The sequence below is a fragment of the Pseudophryne corroboree genome (genome assembly GCF_028390025.1).
Source record: "Pseudophryne corroboree isolate aPseCor3 chromosome 3 unlocalized genomic scaffold, aPseCor3.hap2 SUPER_3_unloc_6, whole genome shotgun sequence".
Taxonomy (NCBI): domain Eukaryota; kingdom Metazoa; phylum Chordata; class Amphibia; order Anura; family Myobatrachidae; genus Pseudophryne; species Pseudophryne corroboree.
Genome location: NW_026967552.1, coordinates 3,414,509 through 3,435,884, shown reverse-complemented (window position 1 = coordinate 3,435,884; position 21,376 = coordinate 3,414,509). Strand labels below are relative to the sequence as shown.

At 48.6% G+C, this 21,376-nt stretch overlaps 1 protein-coding gene across 1 annotated transcript in view; it reads right to left on the bottom strand.

The window, feature by feature from the left end:
* LOC134984523 (zinc finger protein 585B-like) overlaps positions 1-21,376 on the bottom strand; it is a 172,421-nt gene that overhangs the window by 9,765 nt on the left and 141,280 nt on the right. The window contains exon 7 of the mRNA XM_063950088.1: positions 16,023-16,039. Coding sequence (XP_063806158.1) covers positions 16,023-16,039 — 17 coding nt within the window. The remainder of the gene's footprint in view (positions 1-16,022; positions 16,040-21,376) is intronic.

The following is a 21,376-nucleotide window of genomic DNA, read 5'->3' as shown; positions in this document are numbered from 1 at the left end:
TCCCTTTACAAATGTCTGAACTTCAAGTACTGAAGCTAGTTCTTTCTGAAAGAAAATCGACAGAGCCGAGATCTGTACCTTAATGGAGCCCAGTTTTAGGCCCATATTCACTCCTGTTTGCAGGAAATGCAGAAATCGACCTAGTTGAAATTCCTCTGTTGGGGCCTTTTTGGCCTCACACCATGCAACATATTTCCGCCATATGCGGTGATAATGATTTGCTGTAACTTCTTTCCTGGATTTAATAAGCGTAGGAATGACTTCCTCCGGAATGCCCTTTTCCTTCAGGATCCGGTTTTCAGCCGCCATGCCGTTAAACGCAGCCGCGGTAAGTCTTGGAACAGACAGGGCCCCTGCTGTAGCAGGTCTTGTCTGAGTGGCAGAGGCCACGGGTCCTCTGAGATCATCTCTTGAAGTTCTGGGTACCACACTCTTCTTGGCCAATCCGGAACCACGAGAATTGTGTTTACTCCTCGCTTTCTTATTATTCTCAATACCTTTGGTATGAGCGGCAGAGGAGGGAACACATAAACTGACTGGTACACCCACGGTTTTACCAGAGCGTCCACCGCTATCGCCTGAGGGTCTCTTGACCTGGCGCAATACCTCTCTAGTTTTTTGTTTAGACGGGACGCCATCATGTCCACCTGTGGACGACCCCACTGATTTGTAATCATTTGGAAGACTTCTGGATGAAGTCCCCACTCTCCCGGGTGGAGGTCGTGCCTGCTGAGAGTCTGCTTCCCAGTTGTCTACACCCGGAATGAACACTGCTGACAGTGCTAGTACATGATTTTCCGCCCATCGGAGAATTCTTGTGGCTTCTGCCATTGCCATCCTGCTTCTTGTGCCGCCCTGTCGATTCACATGGGCGACTGCCGTGATGTTGCCTGACTGGATCAGCACCGGCTGATTTAGGAGCAGGGATTTTGCTTGACTTAGAGCATTGTAGATGGCCCTTAGCTCCAGAATATTTATGTGAAGAGAAGTCTCCTGACTTAACCATAGTCCTTGGAAGTTTCTTCCCTTTGTGACTGCCCCCCAGCCTCGCAGGCTGGCATCCGTGGTCACCAGGACCCAGTCCTGTATGCCGAATCTGCGGCCCTCCAGAAGATGAGCACTCTGCAGCCACCATAGAAGAGACACCCTTGTTCTTGGAGACAGGGTTATCAAGCGATGCATCTGAAGATGCGATCCGGACCACTTGTCCAACAGATCCCACTGGAAAATTCTGGCATGGGACCTGCCGAATGGAATTGCTTCGTAAGAAGCTACCATCTTTCCCAGGACCCGCGTGCAGTGATGCACCGATACCTGTTTTGGTTTCAGGAGGTCTCTGACTAGAGAAGACAACTCCCTGGCTTTCTCCTCCGGGAGAAACACTTTTTTCTGGGCTGTGTCCAGAATCATCCCCAGGAACATTAGACGTGTCGTCGGAACCAGCTGTGACTTTGGAATATTCAGAATCCAGTCGTGCTGGCGCAGCACTTCCTGAGATAGTGCTACTCCCACCAACAACTGTTCCTTGGACCGTGCCTTTATTAGGAGATCGTCCAAGTACGGGATAATTAAAACTCCCTTTCTTCGAAGGAGTATCATCATTTCCGCCATAACCTTGGTAAAAACCCTTGGTGCCGTGGAGAGTCCAAACGGCAACGTCTGGAATTGGTAATGGCAGTCCTGTACCACAAATCTGAGGTACTCCTGGTGAGGATGGTAAATGGGGACATGCAGGTAAGCATCCTTGATGTCCAGGGAAACCATGTAATCCCCCTCGTCCAGGCTCGCAATAACCGCCCTGAGCGATTCCATCTTGAACTTGAATTTTTTTATGTACTTGTTCAAGGATTTCAAATTTAAAATGGGTCTCACCGGACCGTCTGGTTTCGGTACCACAAATAGTGTGGAATAGTAACCCCGACCTTGTTGAAGTAGGGGTACCTTGATTATCACCTGCTGGGAATACAGCTTGTGAATTGCCGCTAGCACCGCCTCCCTGTCTGAGGGAGCAATCGGCAAGGCAGATTTTAGGAACCGGTGGGGTGGAGCCGCCTCGAATTCCAGCTTGTACCCCTGAGATACTACTTGAAGGATCCAGGGATCCACTTGTGAGCGAGCCCACTGATCGCTGAAATTTTTAAAACGGGCCCCCACCGTACCTGGCTCCGCCTGTGGAGCCCCACTGTCATGCGGCGGACTTAGCAGAAGAAGCGGGGGAGGACTTTTGCTCCTGGGAACCTGCTGCTTGTTACAGCCTTTTTCCACGCTTGCTTTTCTGTGTCCGAAAGGACTGAACCTGATAAAATGGCGCCTTCTTAGGCTGTGAGGGGACATGGGGTAGAAATGCTGACTTCCCAGACGTTGCTGTGGAAACTAGGTCGGAGAGACCATCCCCAAATAATTCCTCCCCTTTATAAGGCAAAACTTCCATGTGCCTTTTGGAATCTGCATCTCCTGTCCACTGGCGAGTCCATAAGCCTCTCCTAGCAGAAATGGACAATGCACTTACTTTAGATGCCAGCCGGCAGATTTCCCTCTGTGCATCTCTCATATACAAGACTGAATCTTTGATATGGTCAATTGTTAGCAGAATCGTGTCTCTGTCTAGTGTGTCAATATTTTCTGACAATTTATCTGACCACGCAGCTGCAGCGCTGCACATCCATGTTGACGCAATAGCTGGTCTAAGTATAATGCCTGAGTGTGTGTAAACAGACTTCAGGATCGCCTCCTGCTTTCTATCAGCAGGCTCCTTAAGGGCTGCCGTATCCTGTGACGGTAGTGCCACCTTTTTAGACAAACGTGTGAGCGCTTTATCCACCCTAGGGGGTGTTTCCCAGCGTAACCTATCCTCTGGCGGGAAAGGGAACGCCATTAGTAGCTTTTTAGAAATTGCTAATTTTTTTATCAGGGGAAAGCCACGCTTCCTCACACACCTCATTTAATTCATCTGAAGGGGGAAAAACTACGGGTAGTTTTTTTCTCCCCAAACATAATACCCTTTTTTGTGGTACCTGGATGTAAATCAGAAATGTTTAGCACCTCTTTCATTGCTTCAATCATGCAGTGAATGGTCCTGACGGGCATTAGATTCGACTCATCCTCGTCGACACTGGTGTCAGTATCAGTGTCGACATCTACGTTTGCCACTTGAGATAGCGGGCGTTTTAGAGCCCCTGATGCCCCTTGAGACACCTGGACAGGCACGAGCTGAAGACTCGGCTGTCCCACAGTTGGCATGTCGTCAATTTTTTTATGTAAAGAGTCTATACGTGCACTCATTTCTTTCCATAAGCTCATCCACTCAGGTGTCTGCCCCCCTGCTAAAGGCATCTGCTCCGCCTCCACATCATTATCCTCATCAAACATGTCGACACAGCCGTACCGACACACCCCACACACACAGGGAATGCTCAAACAGAGGACAGGACCCACAAAAGCCCTTTGGGGGGACAGAGTAAGAGTATGCCAGCACACACCAGAGCGCTATATATATACAGGGACTAACTGAGTTATGTCCCTAATAGCTGCTTTTCAATAAAATATAATATATATACTGCCAAATTTAATGCCCCCCCCCTCTCTTTTCCCTCTTACTGTACTGTAGACTGCAGGGGAGAGCCAGGGAGCTTCCTTCCAGCGGAGCTGTGAGGGAAAAATGGCGCCAGTGTGCTGAGGAGATAAACTCCGCCCCTTTTTTCGCGGCCTATTCTCCCGCTTTTTATGGATTTCTGGCAGGGGTATTTACCTCATATATAGCCCCTGGGGCTATATATTGAGGTATTTTAGCCAGCCAAGGTGTTTTTATTGCTGCCTCAGGGCGCCCCCCCCCCCCCCAGCGCCCTGCACCCTCAGTGACCGGAGTGTGAAGTGTGAGAGGAGCAATGGCGCACAGCTGCAGTGCTGTGCGCTACCTTGGTGAAGACTGAGTCTTCATGCCGCAGATTTTCCTGGACCAACTTCTTGCTTCTGGCTCTGTAAGGGGGACGGCGGCGCGGGCTCCGGGACCGAACACCAAGGCTGGGCCTGCGGTCGATCCCTCTGGAGCTAATGGTGTCCAGTAGCCTAAGAAGCCCAATCCGGCTGCAAGCAGGCGAGTTCGCTTCTTCTCCCCTTAGTCCCTCGCTGCAGTGAGCCTGTTGCCAGCAGGTCTCACTGAAAATAAAAAAATCTAAGACTATTACTTTCTAAGAGCTCAGGAGAGCCCCTAGTGTGCATCCAACCTCGGCCGGGCACGAAATCTGAGGCTTGGAGGGGGGTCATGGTGGGAGGAGCCAGTGCACACCAGGTAGTCTAAGATCTTTCTAGAGTGCCCAGCCTCCTTCGGGGCCCGCTGTTCCCCATGGTCCTTACGGAGTTCCCAGCATCCACTAGGACGTCAGAGAAAGGTGGTTTTACCTGTCCCTGGTTCAATCGCCATAAAGTAGCCGGCTGACCGCAAGATTAAGACTACGCTCAAATCACTATACACTGCTAAAAGCATGGCTTTAAGGCCCACTATTGCTTGCGCATGGATTTCTAAAGCCATAGTAAAGTGGTCAGGCACCTTACTAGAGAACTTAGATACTATGGATAGGAGTGACATTGACTTGTTTTTTCGGCACATACAGGATTCTGCAGGTTTCATGGTGGAGGCCATGAAGGACATTGGCCTGCTACTTCCATGGCTGTCTCGGCACGCAGAGGACTCAGGATACGCCAATGGACTGCAGATGCAGTATCCAAGAAAAGTGTGGAGAACCTGCCATTCAAGGTCAGGCACTATTTGTTATGATTCCCGTACTCCAGACCAGAAGAGATCTTATGGCAGAGGTCTGAGTACTGGGAAGATATGCTGGTTGTGGGAGCAGGAGAGCCTAGTAACCCCTGGCGCCCTAACTCCGTTGTCTCGCCCGTGTTATCAGAAATCCCTTGCGAGACTATGGTTGCTTGAGCCCATGGCAGCCGCGTTCGAAGGGCGGATTATGTCTGCCCAACCCCGATGCCCCCGCAGGTCTTAATGGGAGACAAAGGGAAATCCGAGACAGGGTGATAACAAGGGGCCCTCTGACTAAGCAACCAGGCCAGGGGTTACAAGCTAACTAACTTTAACCAAAGGTATGTGCGGACTAGCCGCCAGGGAAAAGGACAACCAAAGAACCACTGATCCGTTACTCCTATCCAGCACCGCTGGATACCAGAGTGGATCTGTGGGAGCGGAATCCTCCGCAAAAGCTCCAGAACACAAATAAACTAAATAATAAACAGTAAGCGGACAAGCCGCAACACACGGCTGAGCCGCGACTCACGAACACCACAGGATGTTAAAGGTGCTCGGTCAGACTCCAGGAATAGATGGCAAACTTCCGAGTACAGGATCTCTGAGGACAGGAACAACCGGATAGAGCAGGACTGGAAACTCTCTGTAGCAGACACAGGCAAACAGGAAGCTATCACCGGCGTCTGTAAGAAGTCCTGAGGGTGCCTTTATTCAGGAACCCTCCAATCAAGATCCAGACAGGGTAATCAATGGAAATGCCGTGCAGCTTGCATGCTGCACGGCCAGCACATATTCAGGTAATTTAGGACAGACCCAGCAACGGGGAACGCGGCTGAACGTGGCGTCCCCGTTGCTAAGGTCAGAGCGGCTCTGTGCGCCCGGCGTCTAGCATTGCAAGGGAGCCGGCGGCTGAACGCGCACGGCGTCCCTGGTTGCTAGGCGCCGGGCCGCACCGACGAGCGGACCCCGGCGCCTAACACTATTTGGGGACGCATTGGATTTGTGGATTTCCACGGCGACTGCGGGTAAGACAACATTTCTTCCCTCTGCAGCAGCCCCAGGTAGAAAATATTATCCTACACCTACACTGCAGTCCTTTTGGACCTCAAAATTTAAAAAATCCAAACCCCCTCCCACCTTCTTTAGAGGAGGTCGGGGAAGATCCAAAAAAACCTGCACCAACAGGTTCCCAGGGACAGAATCCAGGTTCTGCTTCCACCAAATATTCAGCATGATGGTGGACCTCCCAGCCTGGAGATCAGACAGGTGAGAGCGAGACTAAAAGATTTCAGTCACGTCTGGGCGTCATCATGCCTAGACCCCTGGGTGACGGATATTGTTACCCAGGGGTACAGACTGGAGTTTCAGGAACTCCCACCTCACAGATTCTTCAAATCAGGCTTACCAGGTTCGCAGACAGAAAGTGCTGTCCTACAGGAAGCCGTTAAAAAACTGGTACGAACAAATGTTATTGTTCCAGTTCCACCTCACCCAAAAATCAAGGGTTATTACTCAAACTTGTTTGTAGTACCAAAACCAAATGGTTCGGTAAGGCCTATATTGAACCCGAAAGCGTTGAACCCCTACTTAAGGGTTTTCCAATTGAAGATGTAGTCTCTGAAAGCGGTGATCTAAGGTCTGGAGAAGGGGGAATTCCTAGTATCCCTGTATATCAAGGATGCGTACCTTCACATTCCTATCTGGCCGCCTCACCAGGCCTATCTACGGTTTGCACTACAGGACTGTCACTATCCGTTCCAAACATTGCCATCTGGCCTCTCCACAGCACCGAGGGTGTTCACCATGGTCATGGCGGAGATGATGCTTCTCCTACGCAAACAGGGAGTGAACATAATTCCATATCTGGATGATCTGCTGATAGAGGCATCTTCCAAGGAGAAGCTGTTGCAGAGTATTGCGCTCTCAACTCAACTACTCTGGGATCATGGGTGGATCCAGAACCTTCCAAAGTCACATTTGGAACCGACAAGGAGACTGACCTTCCTGGGGATGATACTCAACACGGAAGTGCAGCGGGTGTTTCTACCGGTGGAGAAAGCTTTGGTGATCCAATCAATGGTCCGGGATGTCTTGAAACCTCCCCGGGTATCGGTTCATCGGTGCATTTGGCTTCTGGGGAAGATGGTATTCTCCTACGAGGCTCTACAATACGGAAGATTCCATGCACGCTTCATCCAGCTGGATCTCCTGGACAACTGGTCTGGATTGCATCTTCACATGCACCAATGGATATGCCTGTCACCGAATGCCAGAATTTCACTACTCTGGTGGCTGCAAACTTCTCACCTGCTTGAAGGCCGCAGGTTCAGGATTCAGAATTGGATTCTTCTAACCACGGATGCAAGCCTCAAAGCTTGGGGAGCAGTCACCCAGGGGGAAAACTTCCAAGGAAAGTGGTCAAGCCGGGAACTGGTCCTTCCAATAAACATTCTGGAACTAAGAGCCATATACAATGGCCTTCTAAAAGTGGCTCATCTTCTGCAATATCGAGTCATGCAGGTTCAGTCGGTCAACATCACAGAGGTGTCCTACATAAACAGGCAGGGTGGAACGAAGAGCAGGGATGCAATGTCAGAGGTACAAGAATCCTCCTCTGGGTAGAACGACACGCGCTGGCACTGTAGGCGTTCTTCCAGGACAATGGGGCCTCCACCCAGAAGTATTCACAGAGGTAACACGCAGATGGGGTGTACCTCAGATAGACATGATGGCCTCTTGCCTCAACAAGATGCTTCGGAGGTACTGTTCCAGGTCACGAAACCCACAGGTAGTGGCTGTGGACACCCTAGTGACTCTGTGGGTGTTCCAGTCAGTATATGTGTTCCCTCCACTTCCACTCATCCCAAGGATTCTAAAACTAATAAAAAGATAAACAGTTCCGGTGATCCTCATTGCTCTTGACTGGCCAAGGAAGGCTTAGCACGCGGATCTTCCGAGGCCTCTTCCTCTTCGCGAGGACCTTCTACTGCAGGGGCCATTTGCCTATCACGACTTACCGCGGCTCCGTTGGACGGCATGGAGGTTGAATGCCAGATCTTAGCTCGGAAGGGCATTCCGAATAAAGTTTTTCCTACTCTGATCCAAGCTAGGAAGGGGGTACCGTCTAAGCATTACCATCGGATTTGGAAAAAGTATGTGTTTTGGTGTGAATCCAAGAAGTTTCCTACGGTGGAGTTTCAACTGGGACATTTTCTCCTCTTTCTGCAAGCGGGTGTGGATGTTGGCCTACGTTTGTGCTCCATCAAGTTCCAGATTTCGGCATTGTCTATTTTCTTCCAGAAACAATTGGCTGCTATCCCTGAGGTTCAGACTTTCTTGAAAGGAATTCTGCACATCCAACCACCCTTTGTGCCTCTTAAGGCGCCTCGGGATCTTAATGTGGTGCTGCAGTTCCTGCAATCGGATTGGTTCGAACCTTTACAGGAGGTGGACGTAAAGTTTCTTACTTGGAAGGCGGTCACGTTGTTGGCCTTGGCTTCTGCCAGACACCTGTCAGAATTGGGGGCATTTTCGCACAAGAGCCCCTACTTGATTTTCCATGAGGATAGAGCTGAGCTCAGAATGCGTCAGCAATTTCTCCATAAGGTTGTGTCGGCTTTTCATATCAACCAACCTATTGTGGGGCCAGTGGCTACTGACACCTCAATTACCTCAAAGTCCGTGGATGTCGTGCGGGCTTTGAAAATCTATGTGAAGAGAACTACTCGTCACAGGAAGTCAGACGCACTATTTGTACTTTATGATACCAACAAGATTGGGTGTCCTGCTTCTAAGCAGACAATTTCACGCTGGATCAGACTTACTATCCAGCATGCTTATTCCATGGCGGGATTGCCAATTCCAAAATCTGTTCAGGCCCACTCTACCCGTAAAGTGGGTTCTTCCCGGGCAGCTGCCTGGGGTGTCTCGGCTATTCAGCTTTGCCGAGCAGCTACTTGGTCAGGATCGAACACGTTTGCTAGGTTTTACAAGTTCTATACTTTGGCCTCTGAGGACCTCAAGTTTGGTCAATCAGTTCTGCAGGAACCTCAGCACTCTCACTCCTGCACTGGGAGCTTTGGTACATCCCCATGATACTAAATGGATCCCAGCATCCTCTAGGACGTAAGAGAAAATAGGATTTTAATTACCTACCGATAAATCCTATTCTCGTAGTCCGTAGAGGATGCCTGGTGTCCGCCATGTGCTTCGTATTACTGCATTGTTACTTGGTTCAGTATTGTTGGATCAGCCATTGCTGATTTGTTCCAAGTTGGTTAGTTTGGATTTTTGTTATGTGTGAGCTGGTGTGAATCTCACCACTATCTGTGTATTTCCTTCTCTTGAAGTATGTCAGTCTCCTCGGGCACAGTTTCTAGACTGAGTCTGGTAGGAGGGGCATAGAGGTAGGGACCAACCTACACTGTTAAACTCTTAAAGTGCCAGTGGGTCCTAAAGAACCCGTCTAGACCCCATGGTACTAAATGGACCACAGCATCCCCAACAGACTACGAGAAAAGGATATACTGGTAGGTAATTCAAATCCTATTTTTACATCCCCATCATCATTCTCTCTCAAAAGTAATAAGGATGATGTGTGTACGGTAAGTATGATATAGAGAATTACATATCAGAATCTATACAGCTGCCGCCATACTTCTGCTTCTCATACGTGTGCTACTGGCAGCAGTGAACATCTGAGTGAGAATGCAGGGAAGACAGCAGAGTCTGATGAGAAAGAGATTGGATCAGCCTTTGCAGGGATGTACCACACCGGTCACCCCTGTTAGTATATAAAATAATAAATAAGAGGAGCATGGTCCATCCAGACATGCTTTCTGGAGCTCTCCTCACTAAGTGGCTTCTTATCTACCCTACCTGATAGCTCTCACTGGCCTAAAACCACTCGCTCCGCTCACTCCGGGCACTGTTCACTGCCGCAGCCTAGTGACGCCTATGAAGCCACGGGCTGTATTCTGGGGCTATGTGCGCTCAGTCTTTCCTGCACACTCCGGATACCTGACTTGAAGGCGCTTTTGGCTCAGACGGGAGTACTTGCTCTCCAGATAACACAGGTGCGTAGCTCCCGCGGTGATATTGGGGAGGGAGATAACTGCCATTTTAGATCCTTGTGCGTGGCCATCGCATGCTTTGCCTTCTGCCTTCAATAAGGTTTAATATAAATAAGTGTCCTGACAGCTGGACCGTGGTCACTACACTAAATTGAAGAATTTGCCTGGAGGTGAAACTACCTTCTATTTATATAGTACCACTATAATCTACTTCCCTGGAAGAAAAAAAGACAAGGCTGAGATTTGAACTTTTATGGAGCCTAAAAGTAGGCCCACATCCACAACAGCCTGCAGGAAGTGCAAGAAATGTCCCAGATGAAAATCCACAGCAGAATACTGTTGACCCTCACACCAAGAGACACATTTCTTCCATATGCGATGGTAATGTTTCGATGCGACCATCTGGCCAGCTTGGAGCATAGTTGAGATAACCTTGCCTGGAATCTCTTTCCTGGCAAAAATCCTCCCATATACTTCCATTGCATCAAACATAGCCGTGGTAAGTCTGGATAGACTAACGGCCCTTGTGTAAGATGATCATCCTGAATTGGCAGAGGCCAGGGGCCTACGAGTAATAAGGCTAGAATGTCTACATACCAGGCCCTGCGGGGCCAGTCTGGGGCAATCAGAATTGCTTGAACCCTGTCCCCTTAAATCCTTTGAGAACTCTTGGAATTACAGAAACTGGAGGGTACAAGTACATCAACCGGTAAATCCACAGTGTCGCCAGAGCGTCCACTGCTGCAGCCTGTGGATTCCTCGTCCCAGAACAGTAACGCAGAAGCTTCTTGGTGAGCTGAGAAACCAACAAGTTGATTTGCGGGTAGCCACACCGATGAAATATCTGCTGCACAACTTGCGGGTATAGGCCCCATTCCTCCAGGTGCAGATAGTGTCTACTGAGGAAGTCTGCTCCCCAATTGTCTACTCCCAGAATTAATATGGCGGAAATGGCCTTGGGATTCCGCTCCATCCAGAGGAGTATCTGTGACACCTCCCTCATTGCAGTTCTGCTGTTTGGACCTCCTTGTTGGTTTATGTACACCACAGTTGGTGGGTTTTCCGACCATACCTGTATGGCCTGATACTGAAGGATATAATGAGATCAGCAGGTCATTGTAAATCGCCCTGAGTTCCAAAACTTTTATCGGAAGGGAAACCTCTTGATCAGACCACCTACATTGGAACCGAACCCCAACCATGGAGGCTTGCATCCGTTGTCAACAGAATCCAATCCTGAATTCTGAAGTGTCGACCCTCCAGGAGGGAGATCAGCAACCACCATAAGAGGGAAATCCTGGCGTTTGGTGAAAGACATATCATCTGGCGTATGTGCAGATGTGACCCAGACCATTTGTCCAGCAGATCCAGCTGGAATGGTCATGCATGGAATCTTCCTTACCGAAATGCGTCGTAGGAGGCCATCATCTTTCCCAGTAAGCTTATGCAAAGATGTACAGATATTTTGTTCAGATTCAAAATGGAACATACCATTGTCTGAATTATCTTTGCCTCGTCCATAGGAAGGAACACCTTCTGAGACACCGTGTCTAATATCATTACCAGGAACTGAAGCCTCTGCGTAGGTCCTAGGTGGAATTTCTGCAGATTGAGAATCCACCCATGATCCGTGAGTAGTCGTGTTGGAAGGCTGATCTTTTCCATCAAGTGCTCTGAATATAGCCATTATGAGGAGATCGTCCAAGTATGGAATGATTTTCACTTCCTGCTTGCGGAGTTGTAGCAACATCTCTGCCATCACCCCTGATAACACCCTCAGTGCCGTTGATAGGCCGAAAGGCAAGGCCTGGACCTGGTAGTGACTGTCCTGCAGTGCAAACCTGAGGTAAGTCTGAAGAGACGACCATATTGGGATGTGAAGATATGCATCCTTAATAGCCAGAGAAACCAGGAATTCCCCTTCTTCCATGTCACGCTTGGCTTGAGTTGGGGATCTGACGACTGATAATTGACTGAGGGAGCAGCTATCGGCAAAGGAAGGAAATGAGGTGACTGAATGTAGTTCTTACTCATGGATTGAAGATTAAGGCCCGAAGATGTAGAGGGGTAGGCAATGAGGACAATGACCGAGAATGATACACTGAAGAAAGAGGAATTCAGTTTTAATGAGACCTCAATCATACACAACGACTAGGAGAGAAGTCTGAGTGAATTCTGAAAGACGGAAGGTTAGTGATTTGTAAACGATGCTGAAGAACACTGAATGAAGAGATGACTTGCGATTTGTAAGCGATGCTGAAGAATACTGAATGAAGAGATGACTTGTGATTTTTAAAAAATGCTGAAGAGAGGATCGCTGTGAGCACCATCAGCAAATGGAGACCCTCTACCAGATAGAGGGCCCAGTGGTTAAACCACAAGAGCAGGTGGACTGGGAGCAAAGGACTGCAATAACAGAACTGACCACCAGGCGGACACAACAGACCCAGGATACCAGGGGTTAACCTGGGAGCGGAGAGCACCTTTCAGCAGCAAGTAACTTGAAGTACTGGCAACTTAGCTAAGCATCAACCCTTCTTTATAAGGGAAGCCTGTACCGGACTGGCTGGACGCAAACTGGGATACCTATTGACTTGGATTGGTCTCCAACATGGTGGCTCCCTGCACAGAGGACACATGTGGTACCAGCACACAGCCACTACCTCTGGCCTCAGCCTCCCAGACTCCGCACTCCAGCAACAGGACACATGGAAACAGACACCTCCGGCTGCCATGCTCCGCTCCCCAGGACCCGGCTCCTATCCATCGCAGCGACACCAGCCGGCTAAGAGGAAGGCCGCAGGGACCAGAACCGGTGGTAAGACTCCGGATACTGACAGTACCCCCCCCCCCCATCCCTTTTAGGGTGGTCTCCGAACACCCACGCTGCTTAGTGAGATTCTTGGCATGAAAGGCACAACTCAGTCTTGGAGCATGAACATCCTCTGCAGCCACCCAAGATCTTTCCTCCGGACCATATCCTCTCCAATCTATGAGATACTGGAGACGACCATACCTCTTGTGGAAGTCAAGAAACTTATGAACCCCGAATTCCTCATTTTGAGCAGCTTGAACCTTGAGAGGTTAAGGGAAAGCTGCACGAAAATGATTTAGTACAAGAGGCTTTAGCAGAGAAATGTGAAAGGCATTGGGAATTTTCAAATAGGGAGGCAGTTTCACCTTGTAAGAAACAGGATTCAACACTCTTAATAGGATACGGACCGATGAATCTTGGAGCAAACTTTTTGGTAGGAACTTTGAGTCTGAGTTCTCTGGTGGTTATCCAAACACAACCTCCCACTTTGAGACTAGGAACAGCCCTATGTTTCCGATCAGCGTAGGTCTTTTATTTCTGGGAAGTCTTACGTAGCGCCTTATAAGTTTGTCTCCAAATTTTAGTGAACAGACAAAGAGCGGATTCAGCAGCAGAAACCTTAAGAGGTGGGAGAGATTAGAAGGAAGGAACTCGTGGATGAAAAATATAGTTATTGAAGAAAGGAGTGGAATTGGTAGAAGAATAATATAGGTTATTGTATGCAAACTCAGCAAATGGGAGGTAATCCATCCAGTCTTCCTGAGCAGGGGACATGAACGTCTGTAAGAAAGTTTCCAGATCTTGGTCGACTCTTTCAGTCTGTCCGTCAGTCTGGGGATGGTAGGCTGAAGAGAAGTTCAACTTGATTCCTAGGACAGAGCCGAGAGCTTTCCAGAACTTGGCGAGGAATTGAGGACCCCGATCAGAAACTATTTCCTGTGGAAGGCCATGCAAATGAAAAATCTATGAGAAAAACAATTTGGATAGCTGAGGAGCAGAGGGAAGACCGGTGAGGGGTATGAAGTGAGCCGTCTTCGAAAATCATTCCACAATGACCCAAATGGTGTTGTGCCTTCTGGAGACTGGCAAATCGGTTATGAAATCCATAGAGATGCGAGTCCAAGGCTTTTGAGGTGTTGGAAGTGGATGAAGAAGACCCGAGGAAGATGTTCGTGGACTTTTATGTTGAACACACTTGGAACAGGCTGCTACAAATTCAAAGACATCCGTTTTAAGATGAGGCCAACAGTAGAATTGCTGAATGAACTTGAGAGTCTTAAGACCACCGGCATGACCCATGAAAGATGAAGAATGAGCCCACGTAAGCAATTTCCTGTAAAATTTTGGTGCTACAAAAGTTCTCCCCGGAGGAGGTAGAGGAACGGTATGAGTTGAAGCAAATGAAGCCAGATTCAGAATAAATTGTTTCTCAGAGGAGTTGAGTGAATCATCCGTTTGAAAAGAACAAGAAAGTGCATCTGCTCTTCAATTTAAGGTTCCTGGGTGGTTAAAGAGTTTGAAGGAGAACCGAGGGAAGAAGAGAGCCCACCTGGCTTGCCATGGGTTTAAACAACGAGTTTAAACAATGGGTTTAAACCATCATGGAAGGTTTGGAGGAGAAAACGGAATTGGAGAAGATTCTGAATGATCAGGACTGGGGCTCACTGTTAGTTGATTAGGAAGAAGAAAAGGTCTCAAGTCAGTTTGAGAGGTTTACTGTTGAGGACGAGGTTTAGCTTTCTTATGAGATGATTTTCCAGTTCTGCCCATTCTTCAGCATAACATTACAGAGATTAGAGAACAAGGTCAGGAGGCCAGTAGTGACATAGCAGAAGTATTGAAGTGTGAAAATAGGGAGACATCAGTGAGCATAGACCCCAGTGGCCATCGGTTACAGAAACATCGTGAGGTCAGTTGTTTATGGGTAAAAGCAAGAAGGTGCCATCCTTGAGCGGTAAAGTAATTGATAGGAGCCAGCAACTGGAGCCTGCTACTGTCCTGGACACATGGACTGTTACGCCATAGCTATACTGATGCCCCAAGAGCTCTAATTGGATCTTGTGGGGATTGAGGGGAGCAGGAGGGAAAAAAAAACCCAGCAGCAGTCAAACAGTATGGAGGATGTAGTCAGCACAGTCTGCCACCAGAGGGAGTCGACAGAGCAGGAGTGGAGGCCCGGCAATAATAATAATAAAAGCAGTTCTGGCGACCACTTACTGCCCAGATAGGGCCACAGCGGCAGAAGTCCCTGCCAGAAATCACTGAGGCTGTAGTGAAGGGCACAGATCATAGGCTGGCAGTGTCTGTAGCTCCCAGAGAAGCGGCTGGTTTCAGGAGGGCATGTGGCTATATTGCCAGTTTTCAAGATGGCACTTCTGGCAGGGAAGCCCAGATCAGAAGAAACTGGCCGGCTATGGCGGGTGGACCAGGTCAGTAAGGCGGCAGGAGAGGGTACTAGGATGCAGTGGCACAGGGTAGCGTATCTTGCTGCGTAGGAACCCCACGTGTATGTCCTCTATAATTCACAGCTCCGCCAGATTCCCCCATAGCACCATGGGTTAGGAGGAGAGGGGGAGATGCCGGGACACTGCTGGAGTGATGACAGGCAAGTGCTCCATGTATTCCCCGGTGCCACGACTCAGGGCTTCAACGGCCGGTCAGTAGGAGAAGGCAGGCTGCGGGCGAGTGAGCTGACTAACCTGACGCGTCCCTGCTGAGGCCACCAATCCCCATAGTATGCACCGTATCAGATGCCGGGAGAGCAGCTCCGCTCTGTGTCTCCAGCCGCGGTCACCGCTGATCCCCAGTCAGCCTCTCCACACGACTCCAACAGCACGGCTAGGCACAAGAGTGGACAGGGCGCACAGCCCTCGGTGAGTAGCAGTGCTACCTCGCTGAGGTCCAATCCGTGGTGGGATCACTGCACAACTTCAGTCCGCGGCTTTGGATCCGGGAGTACGCCGCAACCTGCAAAAGCCAAATGAATGGCTCGGCAACGTACAAAACACACAGAGGGGCAAGAAAGGGCCCGAAAGAGCCCGTAGGACAGCTGTAAAAGGCAGAAAGGACCTATATAAGCAGGTGCTCCTTTATCCTGCTTCCTGCTGCCTTTCCAGTCAGCCCCACCCCCACCCCCGTGACATCATTTATTGATGTTGAAAACAAAAGTAATGTAGATTTTCGCACCAATCTAAGACCCGCTAATCTACTTTGGGAGCCACCTCCCTTTTTAAAAAAAAAAAAAAAACATTCCCCAGCTGGACGAGGATAATTAGAATTTAATTTCTTGGAATTCTAACTTCCTACTGGGCGTAAACAAAAAATTTCCATCTGCTGTTTTTGGACGTTTAAATACAGTTGCCTTAGTTTTTAACACAGGCTCTGCTGCCTCTTCTAAGGATAGAATGGCTTACATAGCACTAATTAGCTCAGATATGTCCACTAAACTGAGAACTTCCGAAATGCAATGAGTCCTCATCCTCCAACGAATACTCATCTAAAACATGTGTAGACTATGAAGATGTTGTATCATGTCTATGTGATTTACTTACCACCAGCCTTTCAGCCTGCTTTTTTGAGAGGCTGACAATTCCCTAGGTGTATAAACCTCAGAATGAATGTTGCATGTAAGGGTTAATAGGGAAACCTATCACTGGTATAGGAGCTGGTATAAACTGCTCAGCTACATTGGATAATGTCTGTGCAAAGTAGCCCATGAAGGTTCACCAGAACCTGTGCCTGCCTCCCTGTACACGTGGGTAAGCATTGTCGCGACCCCATGGGGAGTTGTTGGAGCGACTCTAAGGTGCGTATAAGATGCTTTTTAGAAAGATCACTCAAAAAAAATAGTAATACTATAAAAATAAAAATAGGATTTTAATACCTACCGGTAAATCCTTTTCTCCTAGTCCGTAGAGGATGCTGGGGTCACTTCAGAACCATGGGGTATAGACTGATCCACAGGAGACATGGGCACTTTAAGACTTTTCCAGAGTGTGAACTGGCTCCTCCCTCTATGCCCCTCCTCCAGACTTCAGTATACGAACTGTGCCCAGGGAGACTGACATTTCGAGGAAAGGATTTATTGTAAAGTTAATGGTGAGAGTCATACCAGCGCACACTTCAACAATGCCGTACAACAGGGCATTCAACGTTACACGTGTCAACGGCATGCAACATGCTGAAAAGAAATGTAACACAACTCTTGTGTAACAACAACTAACAACTGCAGGTAAAGTACGCACTGGGCTGGGCGCCCAGCATCCTCTACGGACTAGGAGAAAAGGATTTACTGGTAGGTATTAAAATCCTATTTTCTCATACGTCCTAGAGGATGCTGGGGTCACTTCAGAACCATGGGGTTATAACAAAGCTCCAGAACGGGCAGGAAAGTGCGGATGACCCTGCAACACTGATTGACCAAACTTGAGGTCATCATCGGCCAAGGTATCAAACCTGTAAAACTTGGCAAACGTGTTTGCCCCCGACCAAGTAGCCGCTCGACAAAGTTGCAACGCCGAGACACCCCGGGCAGCTGCCCAGGAAGAGCCCACCTTTCTAGTAGAATGGGCAGTCACCAAATTCGGTAACGGCAATCCTGCCGTGGAATGAGCGTGCTGAATCATACCTCTGATCCAGCGCGCAATGGTCTGCTTAGAAGCAGGATACCCAATCTTGTTGGGAGCATACAGGACAAACAGAGCCTCTGTTTTCCAAATTTGAGCTGTCCTTGCGACATAAATTTTCAAAGCCCTGACCACATCTAGGGACTTTGATGCAGAGAAGGTGTCAGTAGCCACTGGCACCACAATAGGCTGGTTTATATGGAAAGAGGAAACCACCTTCGGAAGAAATTGCTGCCAAGTTCATGGAAGATCAAGTAAGGCCGCTAACTCAGACACCCGCCTTGCGGATGCTAAGGCCAACAGTATGACCACTTTCCAAGTAAGAAATTTTAACTCTATCTCCTGTAGAGGTTGAAACCAATGTGATTGAAGGAACTGCAACACCATGTTAAGATCCCACTGTGCCACTGGAGGCACAAATGGAAGTTGATTGTGCAAAACCCCTTTCACGAACGTCTGAACTTCTTGAAGGGAGGCCAATTGTTTCTGAAAGAAAATTGATAAGGCCGAAATCTGGACCTTAATGGAGCCCAATTTCAGACCCGCATCCACACCCGCCTGTAGAAATAGGAGAAAAACGTCCCAAGTGAAACTCTTCCACTGGAGCCTTCTTGGATTCACACCAAGATACATATTTTCTCCAAATACGGTGGTAATGTTTAGACGTTACTCCTTTCCTGGCCTGAATGAAAGTTGGAATGACTTCTTCTGGAATACCCTTTCGGGCTAAGATCTGGCGTTCAACAGCCATGCCGTCAAACGTAGCCTCGATAAGCCTTGATACACGCACGGCCCCTGCTGCAGCAGGTCCTCGCGAAGAGGAAGAGGTCGAGGATCTTCTATGAGTAACTCTTGAAGATATGGATACCAAGCCCTCCTTGGCCAGTCTGGGACAATGAGGATCGCCCGAACACTTGTTCTTCTTACAATCTTGAGAACTTTTGGAATCAGTGGAAGTGGAGGGAAGACATACACCGACTGAAACATCCACTGTGTCACCAGTGCATCCACTGCTATTGCTTGAGGGTCACTCGACCTGGAATAATATCTCTGAAGCTTCTTGTTGAGGCGAGATGCCATCATGTCTACTTGAGGGATTCACCAAAGATCTGCCACCTCTGCGAAGACGTGAGGGTGGAGGCCCCATTCTCCTGGATGGAGATCGTGTCTGCTGAGGAAGTCTGCTTCCCAGTTGTCCACTCCGGAATGAAAATTGCAGAGAGCGCTTGCATGTTTTTCCGCCCAGAGGAGGATTCTTGTCGCCTCTGCCATCGCCGCTCTGCTTTTCATTCTGCCCTGACTGTTTATGTACGCCACTGCTGTTACATTGTCGGAATGGATCTGTACGGGTAGATCTTGAAGAAGATGCTCTGCTTGTAGAAGGACGTTGTAAATGGCTCTCAACTCCAGAACGTTTATGTGAAGACAAGTTTCCTGACGACCATCTTCCTTGGAAGCTTACTCCGTGTGACTGCCCCCCAGCCTCGGAGACTTGCATCCGTGGTTAACAGGACCCAGTCCTGAATCCCGAACCTGTGACCCTGCAGTAGGTGAGCACTGTGTAGCCACCACAGGAGCGAAATTCTGGCTTTTGATGACAGGATTATCCTCTGGTGCATGTGTAGATGGGATCCGGACCACTTGTCCAACAGATCCCACTGGAATACCCTGGTATGGAATAGTCCAAACTGCAAGGCCTCGAAGGCCGCTACCATCTTTCCCAACAACCAAATGCATTGATGAATTGACACTCTTGTCGGTTTCAAAATTTGTTTGACCATTTTCTGGATTTCCAGAGCCTTTTCCACTGGAAGAAATACCCTCTGTACTTCTGTGTCCAGAATCATTCCCAGAAAGGATAACTTTGTTGTAGGTTCCAATTGTGATTTTGGAATGTTTATGATCCAACTGTGTTGTTGAAGCACTGTCGGGGAGAGTGCAATGTTCTGCACCAACCGTTCCCTGGACCTCGCTTTTATTAGGAGATCATCCAGGTAAGGAATTAGAATGACTCCTTTCTGACGAAGGAGGACCATCATCTCCGCCATCACCTTGGTGAAGACCCTCGGTGCCGTGGAGAGTCCAAACGGCAACGTCTGAAATTGGTAATGACAATCCTGTACAGCGAATCTCAGATAAGCTTGATGCGGAGGATAAATGGGAACATGTAAGTAGGCATCTTTTATGTCCACTGATACCATGAAATCCCCTTCCTCCAGACAGGAGATCACTGCTCTCAGATTCTAACTTCAATTTGAACCTTTTCAGGTATAGATTCAGAGATTTTAGGTCCAGGATCGGTCTGACCGAGCCGTCTGGCTTCGGAACTACAAAGAGGCTTGAATAAAAACCTTCTCCCTGTTGTGAGAGGGGAACCAGGACAATGACGTGATCCTGGCACAATTTTTGTATTGCTGCAGTTACCACCTTCCTGTCAGGGAGAGAAACTGGTAAGGCCGATTTGAAAAAGCGGCGCGGGGGAACGCCTTGAAACTCCAGTATGTACCCGTAGGACACAATTTGTAAGACCCACGGGTCTAGGCCAGAATGAACCCAGAACTGACTGAAAAGCTGCAGACGAGCCCCCACTCGAGCGGAGTCCCGCAAGGGAGCCCCAGCGTCATGTTGTAGACTTGGCAGAAGCAGGTGATTTCTGCTCCTGTGATCCTGGGGGCGCTGAGGACCTTTTTCCTCGTCCCCTTCCTCTACCTGCCAAGAAAGGGGAACCTTTACCCTTTTTGTATCTATTGGGCCGAAAGGACTGCATCTGAAAGTGATGAGGTTTCTTTGCCGGCGTAGGAGCATAAGGCAAAAAAGTTGATTTACCTGCGTTAGCCGCAGAAACTAAAGCATCTAGCCCATCACCAAACAAGGCCTCTCCATTATACGGGAGAGACTCCATATTTCTTTTGGAATCTGCGTCAGCATTCCACTGGCGAATCCACAACGCCCTCCGTGCCGAGACTGCCATGGTAGATGCTCTTGATTCCAAGTGCCCAATATCTCTCATAGCTTCACGCATGTATGCTGCGTCTTTTATATGACCCAACGTAAGGAGAACCTCATCTCTATCTATTTTGTCAATTTCAGAAGAGTTATCTGACCACTTTTCAATATCACTACTCACCCACACACAGGCAATGTTAGGCCATGAGTAGTGTCCCATTGGCCACATAAAAACTTTAATGAAGTCTCCAACTTGCGTTCTGCCGGCTCCTTGAGAGCAGCCATCCCAGGTGCAGGGAGAATCACCTTTTTTGTTAACAGTGACAGGGCCCTGTCTAAAACAGGGGGTGACTCCCACTTTGTCCTGTCCTCTACCGGGAAAGGATAAGTAGCCTGAATTCTTTTGGGGATCTGAAATTTTTTTCAGGGTTTGCCCAGACACCCTCAAAGAGAGTGTTCAGTTCATGAGGAGGAAACGTTACATTAGTTTTCTTTTCTTTATAGAGGTAAACCTTCTGCTGAGGTAAAGAAGGGATCTCCGTAACCTCTAACACCTTCTTTATAGCCACAATCATGTACTGAATGTTTTTAGCTAATTTTGGATCTATTGCCCTGAAATCACCAGTGTCGACACAGGAATCAGCGTCCGTGTCGGTCTGTATAACCTGAGCAAATGACCTCTTATGGGACCCAGAGGGATCCCCTGTGGATGAAAACACAGAGTTTTGACAAATCACATCTTCCACAGACTTTCTCCAGTTTTCTGCATGAGACTCAGACTTATCCAATCTCTTACTGATATGACTCACACTATCACGTAATTCTTTCACCCATTCAGGCTCGTGGTGTGCCGGTAGCGACATCACATTACAACCGTGTCCCCATAATGGCTTCCTCAGGGGAAGAGCTCCCTGCCTCAGACATGCCACACACGTGTACACCACACCACAGACACTCCGGGGCTTATAGGGGACAGACCCACAGTAAAATCTGTCAGAAGGATACAGAAGGAATTGCCAGCTCACAACTCAGCGCCAGTAATAAATTGTCTGTGAAACACAAAATGCCAACAGAGCTGCAGCGCTTTTATAATTACACAATGTACATAGCACCAAATTTCACTGCGCCCCCCCCCCCCCCTGTTTTGCACCCTGATACT